The sequence below is a fragment of the Acomys russatus genome, chromosome 24, assembly GCF_903995435.1.
Source record: "Acomys russatus chromosome 24, mAcoRus1.1, whole genome shotgun sequence".
In the NCBI taxonomy this organism is placed as follows: Eukaryota; Metazoa; Chordata; class Mammalia; order Rodentia; family Muridae; genus Acomys; species Acomys russatus.
This window is the reverse complement of record NC_067160.1, coordinates 52,917,040-52,937,114: the sequence shown is the minus strand read 5'-3', so window position 1 is coordinate 52,937,114 and position 20,075 is coordinate 52,917,040. Positions and strand designations below refer to the sequence as shown.

Below are 20,075 nucleotides of genomic sequence, written 5' to 3'. Positions count from 1 at the left end.
GTAGAGCCCCGGGGGAGGGCAAAGCGTGTGGAGGTAACACCGGGCGGCAGAGCTGCCCGGGGTCGGGGGCGAGAGGGATCCGGGAGGCTGCATTCTTACAGGACTGTTCTCGGGTGGACCCGGGCCTTGCTGGCACCCCAGCCTCCTCCATGCCCTGCCCACCCTACATCTTCCTCCGTCCTTCCTACCCCCCCCTTCCTCCCTCCCTCCTCGAGGCCTGGCTTTTGGGGTTTCAGTATCTGCAGAGTTAATTGAGAGAAACTATCCGCGGTATCCAAACCACTAATTTATAAAGGTTGTTTGTGCAAGATGAGAGGGTTGGTGGCATCACTGCCTGTAACTTCTGTTTACACCGTGGCCTCATCGTAGCTCACCTCAAGTAACAAGGGCAGATGGGCAGGCCGGATAAATAGAGACCCCCGCCCCACCCCCCCCCCCCACCCCCATTCCTGGAGAAGAAAGTGGTTTGCTCACTCCATGGAGTTAGGAAGGACTGGAAAATTCTTACAGAGAATGGATGGGTTGGCTAAACGCAGCTCATGTGTTGAAAGCGTTTGACGACCCTTCCATCGTGCTCCATACTTTGTGGTCCTAAAGAAAGTCTCAGGAGGACGGCATTTTGAAAATCTAAAGAGGCACCATTTCTGTGCCCCCGAAAGTAGATGAGCACAATGGAATTCAAAACCAGATTATTTATTTTTGACATATCCCAGACCACTGTGCATGTCAGCTCTGGTGATGACGTCTAGAGAGAGGAGCTGTCAAACAGTCGGAGACTCCTTTTGAAAAGACTGCCTCTGAGTCTGTGCACTGGGGTGCACACTGCCTCAGGGAGGTGCTCTGTGACTTCTGGAAAGGCCCAGTCCCTGGAAGCAGCCCCTTTTGAAGTCTGAAATAATATTTATGTATTTGGAGACAGGGTCTCACTATGTAGACCAGACTGGTCTCAAATTTACCAGAGATCCGCCTGCTTCCGCCTCTGAGTGCTAGGATTAAAGGTGTGTACCACCATGCCTGGAGAAGCTATTTATTTATTTCTTTATTTATTCGTGTTTTGTTTTGTGTTTGGTTTAAAGACAGGGTTTCTCAGTGTAGCTCTGGCTGTTTTGGAACTCACTCTGTAGACTAGACTGGGCTGGAACTCACAGAGATCCACCTGCCTCTGCCTCCCAAGTGCTGGATTAAAGCTTGTGTTTCAGGAGTAAGATAGGTCTGAATCCATACGAAGGGCACCAGTGTGGGAAGTATTGAGAGGGTTACCTTCAGCTCAAACAGGAGGTTGAAGATGAACTGGTGAGACAGTCTGTAAAGTTGTGGAAGTTTTTTACTTATACATACTACATGGCAAGTAACAAGCTCTGTGTCCTTTCATAGACTGGAAATGAGGACACTCTGGCTAGTAAGTACAGGTGCCTGCTGCTGAGGCTGGCAGTCTGAGCTCTACTCCTGGGACCCACCAGAGGGAGAGGTAGAGCTGACTCTGGCATGTTGTCCACTACACACACACACACACACACACACACACACACACACACACACACCCCTGGAACCCACAAGAGGGAGGGGTAGAACTGACTTTTGCACGTTGTCTGCTGACACACGCACGCATGCACACATGCACGCACTCACTCACAAATAGAGATGTAAATTTAAAATAATTTAAGAATGAGGTTATAAAACTTCCCTTGTGGAGTTGTGGTATGTGGGTGGTCAGATGTGAGCAGAATGTTGGGTGTGGCTGGTACTCCCTGGATACAAACAAGTCACATCCAAATGGGAGCACACTCGTGGGGGTTTTGTGTGTGCTTCTGTTTCTGTTTGTGTGTGTTTGAGACAGGGTCCCTGTGTGCCTTCAGATCCCCTGGCATTTTTTCTTTCCTCATGACATCCATAGACAGCTCTGTTCTCTGCACATGCCACATATACAGGACTTTTCTAGGACTGGAAGTCACTGTGTAGAGCAGACTGCAGAGATGCACTGCCGCTGCCTCCTGCGTGCTGGGGTTAAAGGCACGTGTGCCGCTGTGTCCAGCATGTGCTTTTGATATAAGGTCACTGGCCCTGGCTGCCTGGAAATCACTGTCACAGGCAAGAATGACCTCCAGGCCACCTGATCTTGGTTGTCTCCTCCTTCCAAGAGCTGGGGTTACAGGTGTGGACCACCATGCTCAGCTGTTTTGTTTTAAGGCAGTGTCTCACTAAGTGGCCAAGGCTGGCTAGAATTGGGGGTCCTCCTGCCCCCGCCCTCTGAGTGTTGGCATTGTAGTGATGTGCTACTGCTCATCACTACTGGGCTGCTTTGGGTTTTTTTTTTTTTTAAAGGACACCTGTAAAACTTCAATCCCCAGTGTAGGTGATGCCCTGTGTCCCCTGTCAGAGGTGTCCTGAGACTGGAGTGGCTATGGCTGTCATCTCTCCTGTAGTCTCGCCTCTGAAGGCTTTTTAGCTTTGGTTTGCCCGTTGGTTGTTGGTTTGGGATTGTGTATTCTGTCAGCTGTGTTTCTTCAGTGACTTGCTCTTTTGCCTCACAGTGACTTACTGTTTCTTGGGGACATAGCCAGGCCTGGAGGCCTTCTCTGTGAAATAGTGTCTGGAGGTGAGTTTCTTGCAGGGAATAGGTCTCTTGCGAGAGGGCTGGATCCCAAAGAGCATTTGCAGGTTGGCTGTTTGGGATGGGGAGAGCATTTCCCCATAAGTGTATCCCCATAAGCTGTGGTTAGCTCACCAAACTGGCTTCAAAGCTTTTCATTTAGCATCTTACTTCAAGTAGCAATTTACTCTTAGGCTGGGGCTATGGGAGGTGCGGGGTGGGAGGTGGGGGAAGTCGGGATGGGGTGGGGAGCTTCTGGACTCTACCTACATACCCTCTGGCCCTCCTCCCCCTCTCTTTCCTTGTGAGTTCTGCTGAGGCGGGGCAGCTTTTCAAACCTTCCCCTCAGGTCTCCAAATCCCGGGTACTTGTCATTTCCTCACGGCTTCCTCAGGCAGGCTCTGTTGTCTGCACATGGCACATACACAGGACTGTTCTAGGCCCCTGTGGCCTGCTCTGCGTGCAGTGATGGCTAGGGTTTAGAGGAAGGTGGCGGGCGGGGTTATGTTCTGTGGAGTCTCGTCATCTTCCACCTGTCGTGAGCGCTGCTGCATTTCTAAAAGAGATGCTCATGGAACTACCATATCTCCAGTGGCCGACTCAGGCTTAGGCTGGCTCTGGCACCTTTGCAGGCGCGTCTGGAATTCAGCTTCTCATGTTCAATGAGGTACATGCCTAACCAAACAAAAACATTCTAGCAGTGTGTAAATGCCTTCACTCAGCCAATACACAAAGCCTACAAATCAGATCAGTTTATAAACTTATCTTAAAATAACTTTGGGAGCTGGGTGTGGTGGTGCACACCTTTAATCCCAGCACTCAGGAGGCAGAGACAGGCTGATCTCTGTGAGTTCGAGACGAGCCTGGTCTACAAAGTTCGTCCAGGATAGTCAGGGATATATAGAGAAACCCTGCCTCGAAAAACCAAAAAGGGGAAAAAAAAAAAAAAAAAAAAAAAAGACTTTGGGTCTTTAGACTTTTGGGGATTTGGGAAAACATAATTTTAAGAGTAGAAGGCCCTTTTAAATGATGCTCCCTAGAGACGACCGGCAGGAGCTTTGCTGTCTAATGCTGGCGACTAATAGAATATGAGTTGCTTTTTACAAGAATGGGATTGTACTAAAGAGTGCATTTTCTTTACTTGTTAATATGTAGACTGCCCTTCCTATGCCTGTAATACAGACACTTATTCCTTTTAAAAGCTATGAATAAGCTCCACAGTGGTGGCGCACACCTTTAATCCCAGTACTCAGGAGGCAGAGGCAGGTGGATCTCTGTGAGTTCAAGGCCAGCCAGGTTTACAAAGCGAGTCTAGGACAACCAGGGCTGTTACCGAGAAAAACCCTGTCTCGAAAAATAAAAACAACAACAATAAAACAAAACCACAAAAACAGATACTAGAGAGATGGCCCAGAGGTTAAGAGACTGGCTGCTCTTCCAGAGGACCTGGGGTCTGTTCCCAGCACTGCTGTGGTAGCTTACAGCTGTCTGTAAGTCTGTTCCACCTGCATGTATTTGGACAGAGAACTCATACACACAAAATAAAAATAACAAAAACACAAAAACAAGGTAGGTATAATTGGGTGCAGCTTTAATCCCAGCACTAGGAAAGCAGAAGCAGGTCAGTCTTTGAGTTCAGGACTAACCTGGTCTACAGAGCTGAGTTCAAGGACAGCCAGGGCTCCACAGAGAACCTCTGTGTGTGAGGGTAACCAGGAAGTAGGAGGGCAGGGAGGGCAGGAACTACAACAACAGCAAACATAAAAAGCTGGAGAGGTACTGGAGAGGTGGCATGGGTGCATTTGCAGAGGGCCGGAGTTTGGTTCCTTGCACTCTGGTGGTGTGGGTCACAGCCACTTGTAACTTTAGCTCCAGAGCATCCAATGCCTTTGGCCTCCTAAAGACACCTGGACTCATGTACATATTTCCATACACAGAGGCATGCATAGACACACGCACGCACACATCCCTAAACATAGTGAAAGTAGGGGCTGGAGAGATGGCTCACAGGTTCAGAGCACTGTCTGCTCTTCCAGAGGTCCTAAGTTCAATTCCAGCAACCACATGGTGGCTCACAACCATCTATAATGAGAGCTGGTGCCCTCTTCTGGCCTGCTGGCTCACATGCAGTCAGAATACTGTATAAATAATAAATACTTTTTAAACATAGTGAAAGTAAATACAAATTAATATGATTAATATAACAAAATATCTTTTTTTATTTTTTGAGACAGGTTTTCTCTGTGTAGCCCTTGCTGTCTTGGAATTCTGTAGACCAGGCTGGCCTCGAACACACAGAGATCCTCTTGCTTCTGCCGTCTGAGTGCTGGGATTAAAGGTGTGTGCCACCACTGCCTGGGAAGAAAATATCCTTTAAAAAGTAAAATATTGAAAACAAAAAAGCAGAAAACCAGTAGCCACAAGGGTTTCCACTACACGGACACATCACTAGCCCCCATTACCTTACTGATTGCTGTTTGGGGTACTTCTAATTTTTCCCATGTAGCAAGGACCTTTGTGCATATTTTTGTTTCTCTGAGCACACCTGTAGGGCAAAATGCTCTCTCAATGGATCTGTGAGCCCTGTGGTCACTGGAAGGTAGAGCAGATGCACTCCACAGATACCCTTGCCAGGTGGCACCTCTCTCACTGTCCAGCAGAGAGCCCAGCTTTCTCTTCCTCAGGTTAGTGCCACATGGTTTTACTCTTCCAACCTTATCTGGACAAAGACACAGTACAATTTATAATTTGTCTGTCTTTGCTTTTTCAGTTATGCTGATGGTTTTTTTCCAGCTGTTGGTTGCAATTTATATAGGTGTAAAGGTCAACTTAATTTTCATTTCTTTCCTCTTTTTGTAAAATTTATTTTATTTTTTTATGTGCATTGGTGTTTTGCTGCCTGTATGTCTGTGTGAGGGTGTCAGAATTGAACTCAGGTCCTCTGGAAGAGCATTCAGTGCTCTGAACTGCTAGGCCATCTCTCCATCTCTATTTCTTTTCTTTTTTTCCTTCCTTCCTTTTCTTCTTTCTTTTTTTGTTTTTTGGGGACAGACCCAGGCTGCTCTGGAACTCACTATGTAGCCCAGTCTGCCTTCCAACTTGGTTATTCTTCTCCTGCCTCAGCCTTCCAAATCTTGAGACTATAGGCAAGTGCATGGATTATGGGTGTGTGCCACTGTGCCTGGCTTGGTTGTTTTTAAGTGTCTCGTCTAGTTAGGGAGTAGAGATGGAGTGGTTACTAGAAAAATTGCCAGTCACTTTGTGTGTGTGTGTGTGTGTGTGTGTGTGTGTGTGTGTGTGTGTGTGTACACATCTATGTGTGCTGGTATGCGTGCTCTTGTTTGTTTATCTTTTTAAGATAGGGTTTCTCTGTGTATCCCTGGCTGTCCTGGACTCACTTGTAGACCAGCCTGGCCTCAAACTCACAGTGATCCAACTGCCTCTGCCTCTCAAGTGCTGCACTGAGATCCTGCTGGTATGTATGTGAACAGAGGCCTGAGGTTGGGTTTTGGGGTGTTGTTCTTTATATTTTTTTTGATTTAGCCAAGCTTGCTGGCCAGGGAGCTCCATGGATCCACCTGACTGGGTCCCCAGTACTGGAGTTGCACATGTGTCTCTGTGCCATGGATCCACCTGACTGTGTTCCCAGCACTGGGGTTGCACATATGTCTCTGTGCCATGGATCCACCTGACTGTGTCCCCAGCACTGGGATTGCACATGTGTGTCTCTGTACCATGGATCCACCTGACTGTGTTCCAGCACTGGGATTGTACATGTGTGTCTCTATGCCATGGATCCACCTGACTGTGTCCCAGCACTGGGATTGCACATGTGTGTCTCTGTACCATGGATCCACCTGACTGTGTCCCAGCACTGGGATTGTACATGTGTGTCTCTGTGCCATGGATCCACCTGACTGTGTCCCAGCACTGGAGTTGCACATGTGTGTCTCTATGCCATGGATCCACCTGACTGTGTCCCAGCACTGGAGTTGCACATGTGTGTCTCTATGCCATGGATCCACCTGACTGTGTCCCAGCACTGGGATTGCACATGTGTGTCTCTGTGCCATGGATCCACCTGACTGTGTCCCAGCACTGGGATTGTACATGTGTGTCTCTATGCCATGGATCCACCTGACTGTGTCCCAGCACTGGGATTGCACATGTGTGTCTCTGTGCCATGGATCCACCTGACTGTGTCCCAGCACTGGGATTGCACATGTGTGTCTCTGTGCCATGGATCCACCTGACTGTGTCCCAGCACTGGGATTGCACATGTGTGTCTCTGTGCCATGGATCCACCTGACTGTGTCCCAGCACTGGGATTGCACATGTGTGTCTCTGTACCATGGATCCACCTGACTGTGTTCCCAGCCCTGGGATTGTACATGTGTGTCTCTGTGCCATGGATCCACCTGACTGTGTCCCAGCACTGGGATTGCACATGTGTGTCTCTGTGCCATGGATCCACCTGACTGTGTCCCAGCACTGGGATTGCACATGTGTGTCTCTGTGCCATGGATCCACCTGACTGTGTCCCAGCACTGGGATTGCACATGTGTGTCTCTGTGCCATGGATCCACCTGACTGTGTCCCAGCACTGGGATTGCACATGTGTGTCTCTGTGCCATGGATCCACCTGACTGTGTCCCAGCACTGGGATTGCACATGTGTGTCTCTGTACCATGGATCCACCTGACTGTGTTCCCAGCCCTGGGATTGTACATGTGTGTCTCTGTGCCATGGATCCACCTGACTGTGTCCCAGCACTGGGATTGCACATGTGTGTCTCTGTGCCATGGATCCACCTGACTGTGTCCCCAGCACTGGAGTTGCACATGTGTCTCTTGCCTGGCTTCTTGTGTATGTTGGGGCTCTGAACTCAGCTTCTCAGTCTTTTGTGGCAAGCACTTTACCAACTAGCCCGCTCTCTTTCACTCCTTATGAAATAAAAGGCTGGAAGCTGGTGGGTTTCACTAAACTTTTACTTGGGCTCAAGGGCTGGAGTCTTACTTTAAGACTAGGAGAACTGGCTAGGCGTGGTGGCACAGGCCTTTAATCCCAGCACTCGGGAGGCAAAGGCAAGCAGATCTCTGTTTGAGGCCAGCCTGGTCTACAGAGCGAGTCCAGGGCAGCCAGGGCTACATGGAAAAACCCTGCCTCGAATCAAAACAGAAAAACAAAAAAGCTGAGGGAGCCAGGCGTAGAGGCTCACACCTTTAGTGCCAGCACTCCTAAGGCAGAAGCGGGTGATCCTTTGAGTTGGAGGCCAGCCTGGTCCACAGAGTGAGTTCCAGGACAGCCAGGACCATACAGGGAAACCCTGTCTCTGGGGAAAAAAGGCTGGATATGGCTCCTTGACCTAGCACTTGAGAGGCAGAGGCAGGAAGAACTCTGAATTTGAGGCCAGGTTGGTCTGCATCTGAGTTGTAGGCCAGCCAGGGCAACATATGTTGGAGAGAACCTGCCTCCAAAACAGGGAGAGGGCCTGGAGGGAGCGGTCATTCACTTTTTTGCCTTTTCATTTTCTTTGTCAAGATTCTTCAGAGGAGACCCCTCCAGCTACCCAGAACTTTATCATTCCAAAAAAGGAAATTCACACAGTTCCAGATATGGGCAAATGGAAGCGCTCTCAGGTATGAGTGGGCAGGGGAGAGAACATGGGCTCCCCAGGCAGGCCATCATTACAGAGCTGCCTGCTCAGGAGGCTTTGGCTGGAGCCTTCCACCTGGTTAAGTCACTCATTGCTCCTTTAGTGCTACACTGGGGGAAGTGAATGTCCTTGTTCCTGCTTGCAAGAATCTGCACAGTTTGTTTGTTTGGTTTTTTGGGGGACAAGGTTTCTCTGTGTAGCCTTGGCTGTCCTAGACTTGCTTTGTAGACCAGGCTGGCCTCGAACTCACAGAGATTCACCTGCCTCTGCCTCCTAAGTGCTGGGATTAAAGGCGTGTGCCACCATGCCCAGCTAAGAACCCACAAATGTAAGAGCCAGTGCGACGGAGGGAGAAGAGACTAGTTTATGGACACCTCTGCCAGGAGCATGACCACCCTAAACAGCTGGGAGCTGAGATCCAGCACCCCAGAGCTGGCTGGCTTTCTCCACTGTCCAGCCCAGATGCTAGGCAGAAGAAAATGACTATGCCTCTTAGGCTTCCAGTCCAGAACTGAGGAAAAGAAAGAGCACTTTGAATTCTTAGAGAGGGCTGTGGGCCCAGCTCCAGTCAAGCGCTAACGCTAGGTCTGCAGCTGCTGTGGAGAGTGCCATTTGCACAGACGGCAGGCACACAAAGGTCCTTGCTTAGGTGACAGATTGTCCGTGCCAAGTCTTCCAAATGTGCACTGTGCAGCCGTGTGCCTTACTCATTGGGTAGGAAGAGTCATAGGAGCCTGTCCCTTCTTTCCCAAGCAGGCTTCTGACACTGCAGATGTTATCACATCCTTTCTGAGCAGTCACCAGGGTAAGCACCTTTGTCCCTCGGCTGCTCCAAATCTGCACGCATGGAGCCTTTCATCATCTCAGTTGCTCTGCCCTGAGTTTCTCAGTCTCAGTACTGTGTTTGGGGATGGTTGAGTCTTGTAGGGGCAGTCCTTGAATGGTAGGCTCTAACGCTGGTTCCACCCACTAATTGTCACCAGCCGCTATCCATCCCCTCCCAGCTGAGAACTGGTCCTTATCTGGAACTAGCTGTTTTGTCTGAATCTGTCTATGATATCACTTTCTACATAGCTCTACTTGGGATAAGGGCTTGGTCTTGTCCTGTGTGGGAAAATGTCTGTGCTTGATCACCTGGCCTGGTGGAGGCCATTTCATAGGCTGTAGGAGGGCCCAGGGTAGACTCTCCCTCTAGATACCAAATGTCTTTTCTCATGGCTTATTGTGGGTGTCCCAGCACCTGTTGACTAGATAAGAAAGAAAATACGAGGGAAGCTGGGCATGGTGGCACACGCCTTTAATCCCAGCATTAGGGAGGCAGAGGCAGGTGGATCACTGTGAGTTCGAGGCCAGCCTGGTCTACAGAGTGAGTCCAGGACGGCCAAGGCTACACAGAGAGACCCTGTCTCGAAAAACCAAAAAACGAAAGAAAATAAGAGGGAGAAGAAATGAGAGAAGATGGGATGGAGACACTTGCTCTCAGAAACTGCTTTCCTGGGGGTCTGTGACTCCGTGGTTTTTTTCTCCCTGTGCTAGGGTAACCTGCAACACAGCAGGAAAGAGGTGCAGTTGAAAGTGGGGCTAGTGTGCCAGAAGACCTGTCTCTAAGCTCCTGCTGGAGGCAGAGTTTCTGCCCTGTAGCTACCTTCTGACTGACCTGGGAAATAGCTGGAAGATGATCTGGGAAAGGGAATATTGGGCGCTCCTTGACCCCTGCTGATACAGGCAAATAGGCATTTGCCTACTGGCCTATAAAGGCAGGCTAGCAGGGTCTTAGCTCCATATCTAATGAAATCTTGGTCCTGGAAAAGCATGAGCAGTTTACTTCTTCTCTTGAAGTCTTAGTGTCTATATTATTAAGATGGTGACAATAGTGTCTCCCTGTGGGGCTGTCTAAACAAAGTGCCAGCAGCCATGTGAGCATCCAGTAAACCTTGGCTGGAGGCTGAGTGTCCTGTGATCACTGCGTTGCTGCCTTTATTGATGGGGAGGACGTGTGTGTTTGGCATTCACTGTATGTCTACTGGTACCAGGCTGGGAATGGGAGCTGGGCAGTTGGGGTGGAGCTGGGCAGCTGAGATCTGACACCCTCTTCCTTCCTTTCTCCCTGTTTGGCAGGCATATGCTGACTACATTGGCTTTATCCTTACCCTCAATGAAGGAGTGAAAGGGAAGAAGCTGACCTTCGACTACAAAGTCTCTGAGGTAGGCACAGGCAAGGAGCCTGTTCAGCACCACATAGCACATATCATCCAGAGCAGGCAGGTGCAGGCGATAGTTGCCCCAGCACAGTGTAGTTACCATTTGTGGCCCATAGTCCTAATGTTTTGAATCTATGAATAAAATAATATTTAAAACAAATCAAGGTAAATATATAGGGTTTTTTATTTGTTTGCTTGTTTGTTTTTTGAGACCGAGTTTCTATGTGTAACAGCTGTGACTGTCCTGGAACTTTCTTAGTAGACCAGGCTGGCCTCGAACTCACAGAGATCCGCCTGCCTCTGCTTCTGGAGTGCTGGGATTAAAGGCGTGCGCTAAATAGTCTTTGTTTTGGTTTTTCTAATTGGTACTTTTTATTAAGCTTGAAATTAAAGATAGCAAAAGGGGCTGGAGATGTGGTTCAGAGGCCACATGCTCGCCCAGCATAGGCACAGCCCTGGGTTCCATGCCCAGTGCTGGGGAAAAGGGCAGAGATGAGTTCATGGAGAGGTCACAAGCAGAAGCGGGGATGGTATATTCATGGAAACCAAACCAGGGCTGGGGCTCCAGTTCTGTTGCAGATCCAGCATCTCCTTGACGTGCATTAGGCTCTGAGTTCAAACGTAGCACCCCAACTTCCCACGGCAGCCCCAGTAACAGCGCACATGCACACCTCCTGTCCTGCATAATTGGCCACCCTGTTGAGAGATCCCCCCCGTCTGTTTACAGTCCTGGCTTCCCAGCTGCATCCCTGGGCTCTGCTGCTTTGGGCATCCAGCGAGGAGATCTGTGGCCCTGTCTCCTCAGGCTTCACTCCTAGTAGAATTACTGAGCACGGAACACAGGCAGGCTGTTGCTTTGGGTCCTCTTGTTAATAGGGGCTCTGGTTGTTTTAGACACAGACTTGACTATGCAGGAGAGACACAAGCTGGGGGGCAACAGGTGGCCAGCCACCTCTACCATTGGAGGGTGTAGTCTTCCATTCTGTATGCTGTTGCAATGCCATCTCCCAGAACTAGGTCCCAGGCCTCCACTGGCCTCTTGGGTTCATGTCCCAGTTGGCCCAGAGCCGCTCTAAGCCTCTTATCAAAAACAGCAGTGCCTGCGTGGCCTCTCAGCTCTTTGGCTCTCTGCCTGTTGGGTAAGGTCTGGCCTTGTCCTGGCCTAGTTTCTTCATCTGTCCTAGGCTAAGATTGCCACTTTTTATCCCTCATACCAGGTCCCTGGTGCAGTCACTTCTTGGCCCTTGTTGGCTCCTGGGTGCCGTAGTCTGGTTCTTTATATTAGATGGGAGCTGGAGCTGCTCTGCGGAGAGACAGCTGTCCTTGGAGAGCTAGCCCACAAGTGACTCCTGGCCTGCCTCTTCTTGGGCCGTGACTTTGGGCATAGGCTGCCTGGCTGTGCCCAGTATGCTGGGAACATCCAGGGGAGCTAATTAATTACCCCAGCAAGTGCTGAGCTGCCAGCTCCCTTGGGTCCTCAGTTGCTCCCAAGACTATATGGGAGTCGTCATCACTGATCAAGTGTTGCCTTGGCTGAAGGGCTGTTCTTTTAGCAGGATATCATGTTTCAGGCCAGCACACCACCTCCCAGCTGGGTGGCTTTGTCCCTCACATTTTTCCTTTTTATTTTTCAATGCTGGGGCTAGAATCTAGGATTTTGCACATGCCAGGCAAGAGCTCTACCACTGAGCCAGATGCCCATCTCCAGTTCTGACCCGTAAGACTATGTCCTCCTCTTCCTCCTTCCTCCTCCTCTTCTTCTTTCTTCTGTGCTAGCCTTAAACTTGTGATCTTCCTGCCTCTGCCTTCCAAGTACTGGGATTATAGGCTTTCATCACCACACCCAGCTTTCTACACGTGTCCTTACTGGCCCTCTGTAGAGTGGCTGGCCCCTCAGGGTACAGGTGTGAGGTGAGGAGCCCCTGGGATCCCATATGCAGGGGTTTAGCACATGCTAAATGCCTCTCTTGTTGTTAGCTCTCCATGTCAGTAATTTCACCCGGCTGTGACTTTCCAGCAAATGCAGTTGCTTTAGCTGGGGCCCCTCCTGAGCTGGAGCCATCCCTATGGCCACCTCACTGGGTGTACAGCCATATCCAGTTTGGTCTCCAGAAGTCTCCCATGTTGTCAGGGGCAGCACATGGTACCACATGTAGGGCTTTCCTTGTGCCACTTGGCACAGCTGCCAGCACGCATGTGTCCTCTCAGTATACCACAGATGGCTCAAGAGAGAGTGGAGAGACCTAGACTAGTAATCTCCATACAAATTGAAGCAGAGGACAAACCATAGCAAGGTAGAGAGTTTTAGACCTGTGACGACAAGTTGTTCTTTACATTGTACCCATGCTAGTACTAGGGAGGTAATTTTTTTTTAAAGAAAGTAGTAGGGGGCTGGAGAGGTGGCTCAGTGGTTAAAAGCACTGACTGCTCTTCCAGAGGTCCTGAGTTCAATTCCCAGCAACCACGTGGTGGTTCACAACCATCTATAATGAGATCTGGTGCCCTCTTCTGGCATGCAGATATACCTGCAAGTAGACACTCATACATAAAATAAATCTTAAAAAAAATAAAAATAAAAAGAGTAATAGATAGGCAGGCTTTTGTTTATTGAAACAGGGTCTCTCTAGTTTTGCCTAGCCTGTACCTTACTATGTAGACCAGGCTGGCCTTGAACTCAGAGAGATCCACCTGCCTTTGCCTTCTGAGAGCTAGAATGAAAGGCATTTGCTACCATACCTTATTTTTGTTATTTCTCTGGCCTTTGTTTTTCACATACTAAGGGGCAGAATGAGAAGTTGGTAGGTATAATTTTAGAGAAGATTTTAGTGGCCCATGAGGTTCAAGAGGCACTGTTACAGGGGTGGGAGGGGCACAAAATATTCTTCATGCCTTGGGGTGGGGTGGGTGTTCCAGCCCAGGATTGCTTCCCTCACCAGCCCTTTTCTCCTAGAAGACCAGACAATGGAGGCGGGCCCTGCCAGAAGGAGGGGCTGTGAGAGTCTTTAATTATTCAGAGGAGCCTGCTGCTATGGCTAGGCTCCTATTGGTCTGAGGAGAGATCTCCAGGGACCTGGGTGCTTCCCGGGGCTAAGATGCCCTGTCCTCCTACAAGCCCCAGTTGCTATGTGAAATGAGCTTTAGCCTGTGCTCAGCCGCAGTTCCTAGTGACCTGGTTCCTCCCAAAGCCTGGCTCTGGCAGCACTCGCTGTTACATTGTAGCAGAATCTCTTTATGCCATGCCAACCGCTGTGGCGGCCTAGGCAAATTGTCTTTTTTGTTTTGTTTGGTTTGGTTTGGTTTTTCCAGACAGGTGTAGCCTTAAGAGGTGTCCTGGACTGGCTTTGTAGACCAAGCTGGCCTCAAACTCAAGAGATCTGCCTGCCTCTGCCTCCCTTCCTCCCATGCCCCAAGCTTCTGTGAAGGAGGTAAAGAGAGCAGCAATCAGGCATTGTTACGCTGTACAGCTAGGGATGTGTCTTCTGAGTCCATGCAGCTGGGGACGCTGGCCGGCAGCAATCTCAGGTTAGCTCCAGTCCTCACTGCAGCTACACAGCACTTAAGATCCCAAATGTGAGGGCAAGGTCTGTCTGTACCTCCTAAGGCACAAGTGCCTGCCACAGGGCACTGGGATACCCTTACAGCTGCAGACCCGGACACTGGACCATGGGCAGCTGCCTTAGCCTGCCCCTTCCCTCCTGAACCTCCCTCCACTCCAGGTGCACAGAATGTGTCACCTCTTGCTGTCCTCCAGACAGAGCCTCAGTGTACCCTCCTAACCACAGCCTTTCCCGCTCCACTCCTGTTTGTGGGGATGGAATGGAGAAATGGGGTCTCAGGCTGCCAGCCCTCAAAGCTTTGTACGAATGACCCTAGATTTGCACCAAGATGGCATTGCAGAATTGTGGACCAGTATTGTCTGTGGTGATGAAATATGAAAACAGCCCAGACATTTAACAGTGAGGACCACTAAAGGGGTCACACATTCTGTGTATGCGCTGTTGCGGAAGGAGGGAAGGGGCAGGCTAAGGCAGCTGCCCATGGTCCAGTGTCAGGGTCTGCAGACAGAAGGATATATAGGTCCTTGCCTTCACATTTGTGATGAAGAAACAAACTCAGGCCTCCAGGCAGCTCAGTGCTGATTTTGTTGTTGTGGGTTTTTTTCTTAATATTTATTTATTTGCATATATAAGCACTCAATTTGCATGTTTGACCACATGACTGAAGAGGGTTTCAGATCTCATTATAGATGGTTGTGAGCTACCATATGGTTGCTGGGAATTGAACTCAGGACCTCTGAATGAGCAACCAGTGCTCTTAACCGCCGAGCCATCTCAGTGCTGTTTTAATGGAGGGTTGGAACCAGGCCCATCTGTCTGTAGAGTTCTTACAGTGTTGAGCAGCGGAGCACACTAGCGAGAACAAGCCAGGGCGTTAAGGTGTGGGTGGTGGTTGTTTTTGAAGGTCAGGATTGCTGACTGTACTAGGTGCTTGTTTTGCTGCTGTAGTCAGAACCTGACAGGAAGCAGCTAAAGGGAAGGGGTTCCCCTGGCTGGAAGTTGAGGTGCAGCTCATGGTGTCTGGGAAGGTGTAACAAGCCAAGGTCTATGAGGGGCTGTTTCATCTCCCCACAGTCCAGAAGCGGCAGGTGAAGGCTGGTGCTCAGCTTGTGCTCTCCTTTTATCCTTTAATTCAGTCTGGGATCCTGCCTCTAGGGTGATGCCACCCACACTCAGGGTGGGTCTTCCTCCTCTGTCAAGCCATCTGGAAACTGTCTTCAGAGACACACACAGAGGGATGTTTCTACAGTGCTTCTAAATGTCATGGTGACAATAAAGACTGTCTTAGTGATAAAGCACCTTAACCAAAAGTAACTTAGGAGGGGAAAGGTTACAAATTCAGCTTACAAGTCTCAGGTCACAGTTTATTACTGAGGGAAGTCAGGCAGGAAGCTGGAGCAGGGATTTAACAGAGGCCGTGGAGGAGGGCTGCTTATTGGCCTATTCCTCTTCTTTTTCCTTTTTTTTTGGGGGGGGGTGGGGTTTGAGACAGGGTTTCCTCTGTGTAGCATTGGCTGTCTTGGGCTCCCTCTGTAGAGCAGGCTGGCCTGGAACTCAGAGCAATCCTCCTGCCTCTGCCTCCCGAGTGCTGGGATTAAAGGCATGTGCCACCATGCCTGGCTTGAGCTTGTTTCTTATAGAGCCCAGGACCACCTGCAAGGTTAGCACTGACCACAGTGAGCTGGGCCCTCCCGCATCAGTCATCAGTCAGGACAATGCCCCACAGGCTTGCCACAGGCCTGTCTAGTGGGATACTTTCTCAGTTAAGGTTCCCTCTCCCCAGATGAGGCTAGCTGCATCAAGCTGACATAAACTAGCCAGCACAGAGCTGAAGCACCGCACTCCGTGTCTCTGTGTTGTTCAGTGAAGGACTTCAGTCCTATCTGCCTTAACACAACGGTGCTGGAGTCTGTGCCTCTCTAGTAGCCCCTTATGGGAATGCTGCCTGAAGAAACAGTTGTAACCATCTAGGACATAGTCCTGTCAGCCAAGCGTGGGTCCCTCTCTGAAGGGACAGTCACTCCCTGACCCTCCTTCATATTCAGGACAGTTGGGAATGAGGCGGGCAGTGAGGAGAGCAGCCAGATTCCTTCTGTGGCTCTGGCAGGGCCAGCAGTGACTGTGGTGTGCTTCCTCTGTCTCCCCTTCACAGGCCATTGAGAAGCTGGTGGCTCTTCTTGATACACTGGATAGGTGGATTGATGAAACTCCACCTGTGGACCAGCCTTCCCGATTTGGGAACAAGGCCTACAGGACCTGGTATGCTAAACTTGATCAGGTGAGACTGTCAGAGCATGGGCTGGGCCGGGCCAGTGGGTGGACTACTATGGTTTCAGATGGGGCAAGATCTGTGTTCAAGCTTCCAAGCATAAAATCAGGGAATTTGTCAGAATGGCAGTTTTATTTACCTACATTACAAAATCATCCTCTGTCACAGCCAGTCTCAGGCAATTGTAGGTGTAGTTACACAGTGTCCTGTGTGAGGCTGCTTATGAAGTCATTTCATTAGCAGCAGATCGGAAATGACTCAGGCACCCATCATAAGGTAAGTTACCTATACTAGACCATCCATACTGTGCGTATGCAGCTTTGAAAAAGAATAAGGAAACTGGGCATGGTGTGCACACCCTTAATCCTAATATTTGGGTGGCAGAAGCAAGTGGATTCCTGTGAGTTTGAGAGCAGCCTGGTTTATATAACAAGTTCCAAGCCAGCCAAGGCTACATAGTAAGATCCTGTCTTAAAAAACAAAACCAGAGCTGGTGTGGTGGCTCATGCCTTTAACAGCAGCACTCAGAGGCAGAGACAGGTAGATTGCTGTGAGTTCGAGGTCTACAAAGTGAGTCCAGGACAGCCAAGGCTACACAGAGAAACCCTGTCTCGAAAAACAAAACAAACAAAAACTCACAAAACAAACAAAAAACAAAAACAATAACCTTAAATAAAGCTCCCCCCCCCCCAAAAAAAGTCCCAGTCTGTAAAAAAAACACTTAACACCCAAAAGGTCCCAGTTCTTAAAATATGAGTCTTAACTGGTCTTCCATAACATAAAACAAAACAAAACAAAAAAACAACAAAAAACCCCAAGTTGTATAATTTCTCATTTCAAGAGGGGAGAGGCTCAGGGTACAGTTATGATGAGATCATAGCAAAGCCAGAATTCAGCAGTGTAGAAACCTCAGCTTCTGACATCTGGAACTCACCCCTGAGCTTCTAGGCTCCAAAGGCCTCGGGAGGCCCTGGGCGGCCATCTGCAGCACACATAGCTAGCTTATCTTATAGGCTCAGGTTGGCTCCACTCCACACCTGCCACTGCCCTGTGCTTTCCACCACGACGGAGGCTGCACCATCACTCATAGCTCCCGGGTGTGGCCTCTGCTCAGGGACTCTGTCTGACCTGGCCACTTGGTGCTCAGCCTCAGCTTCTCTCTGACTCCATGACTCACTCCTTCATGCCTTCAAAATCGCACCACATGGAAACGCTTACACATTGCCAGGTTCAGCTTCCAGCCTGAGATGCAGCCTTGCCCCCAGGACCACAGCTTTTGTCTGCTGATCCTGGTGAAATATTTCCCAGCAGAGTCTCCTCAATGATGCTGATCTGTTATTAGCCACAGTCGATTTCTCAGCACCAGCTGACCACAAACCGTCATATGAACAGCCTCTGTAGAACATGCTTCTGTAAGCCTGACAAGCCTGGTCTCCATGTCTGCATGTTCCCAACATGCTCCCAAGCTCCCACAGAACAGCCCACTAAGCTCTGAGGACTCGATGTTGTCTCCAGCTCAGTGTTCCAAACACTTCCCCAATCTTGCAATAAAACATGGTCAGGCCCATTGGTGCAACACCCCACTCCGGGTACCAGTTTCTGTCTTTTAGTCCTGGTGTTTAGCGTAGCAGCAAAGACGCAAACTGAAACTCTGTTTTAATCCCAAGCCGAATCCATTCACCTTTTGTTTTTGTTTGTTTGTTTTGAGACAGGGTTTCTCTCTTTTAGTCTGGCTGTCCTGGAAGTCTCTCTGTAGACCAGGCTGGCCTTGAACTCACAGAGATCCTCCTGCCTCTGCCTCCCAAGTGCTGGGATTAAAGGCGTGTGCCATCACTGCCCGGCTACCTTTTGTTGTTGTCTTTTAAACCCAAGTTGGCAACTCAAATAGAAGTTTTTAAAATCAAATATTCTCTGTGGCTCAGGAGATGGCTCAGCATATGCTACTTTTTTTTTTTTTTTTTTTTTTGAGACAGTCTAGTTCACACTGGCTGTCCTTGAACTTGCCTTGTAGACCAGATTGACCTCAAATTCAGAGTCCCCTGCCTCCTGAGTATTGGAATTTAAAGGGGGTGGGGGGTCACCAACCTAGGTTCAGTTCCCAGCATCCACACTAGGTGCCTCACGACTACCTCTAACTGCAGCTCCAGTGCAATCACCACCCTCTTGGACTCCAAGGGCATTTGCATATGATATACATATATGCTACGAGGCGTATACATACTTATAAAATAAATCTTAAAAACAAGTTGAACATCTCCCACAATCTGGAGATACATTAACTTGATTGGTGGAGGAGGAACATGAGAAGCCCTTGTTTTCTGTAGCTAAGCCACTACGTTCTATTAGAGAATGCTCCGCGCAGATGGCCTCAGAGTCTCCACATCTGGGCCTCAGCATGTCAGTCAGGGCTCAGTGGTATTGTGTAGCATGATGGCATACATGACAGCACGCATGGCACACAGATGCATGTTGTATGCCCGGAACCAAGGTGCAGTGACATATGTTGCGGTAGAGGAGAGCACTGCAAAAGCACCTTTGGACTCAGGCATGCAATTGATTTTTAATTAACTTCTGAGGGAAGGTCATAAAGTGCTTTGTACTGTGCCACACCCCTAGACCTGCGCTTTTGAGGGCAGTGGAGAGGAGTGAGGCTCCTGTGCACCCCTTCACCTAGAGTTTCAGTCTTAGGAAGGAGTTCCCTCTTTGGAGCATCTGAGAATGTAATACAGCTTTGGGCCTTTGTGGAGGGTGGCAGCCCTCAGGGCCAGGCAGGGCCTGTGGCGGAGATGCCCACCAACTCCAGCTCCCGAGAGAGGTGGTCCTGAATCTGTCAGTGTCTCTGTGAGCACACTCTGTCCCCGGAGCAGCCTCAGGCTACCTGTGAACTCCAGTGGTAGCTGGCCCCTCAAACTTGGGAGAGTTGAAGTCCCCCAGGCTCCTACTCTCCCATACATGACTTTATTTGCACGTCTTTGAAGGTCATGTCCGCGTAGCTTCCTTCACTTGATGCTACATGGGTTAGGCCCATCGCGTCACTCGGGGCATATCTTTTTCTTTGTTGTGTAGCATTCTGTTGCAGAACTCCTTACAATTCTATTCATTTTGCTATTTTGGGATATTCTAGTTGAATTTTTATGTGTGGGCTATAAATAATGCTGTTGGGAACATTCTTGTGTATGTCATGGCAGACTTATGGCCTACACTTACTGCCCTGGGAGTGGAACCAACAACTATGGGGATAATAGGCCCGATGTCCCATGATCTCTGTGGGCCTTTGGGAGACTTTATCTCTTGACTTGCACCAAGAGTCATCCCAGCAGTCTCTCTGTTATCACTCCTCCCCTTTTCTCTGGCCAGTCAGACATGGGAAGCAGGCCAGTCTGGCAGCCTGGACCCCAGGTAGGTGCTGCCCCTGGGTGCCTGCTCACCCTGATGCTACCTAATCTGCTGCCACTACTGTGTGTCTCTTATGTTATCAGGAAGCAGAAAACTTGGTGGCCACAGTGGTCCCCGCCCACCTGGCAGCTGCTGTGCCTGAAGTGGCAGTTTACCTGAAGGAGGCTGTGGGGAACTCCACACGCATCGACTATGGCACAGGTATCTGCTGCTGGGGGCTCTGGGTGGCTGGGGCCTTGTTGCTCTCTTCATGTGACCTAGGCTGCTTTTTTCATATTCCACACAGTCTTGGGGCCCTCTGAGCAAGCAGCAGTTTGCCAGGACCCTGCTTTGGGTGTGTGTCCATCCAGCAGGGTGGATGTGGGTGTGGGTGTGTGTCCAGCAGTGAGTGAGGGTGTGTGTGGCA

The 20,075-nt window shown here is 49.7% G+C and overlaps 1 protein-coding gene across 2 annotated transcripts in view; it reads left to right on the top strand.

The window, feature by feature from the left end:
- Ptpa (protein phosphatase 2 phosphatase activator) overlaps positions 1 to 20,075 on the top strand; it is a 32,837-nt gene that overhangs the window by 363 nt on the left and 12,399 nt on the right. For both annotated transcript variants that reach the window (XM_051166514.1, XM_051166515.1), the window contains exons 2-5: positions 8,132 to 8,229; positions 10,365 to 10,451; positions 16,157 to 16,282; positions 19,753 to 19,870. In XM_051166514.1, coding sequence (XP_051022471.1) covers positions 8,132 to 8,229; positions 10,365 to 10,451; positions 16,157 to 16,282; positions 19,753 to 19,870 — 429 coding nt within the window. The remainder of the gene's footprint in view (positions 1 to 8,131; positions 8,230 to 10,364; positions 10,452 to 16,156; positions 16,283 to 19,752; positions 19,871 to 20,075) is intronic.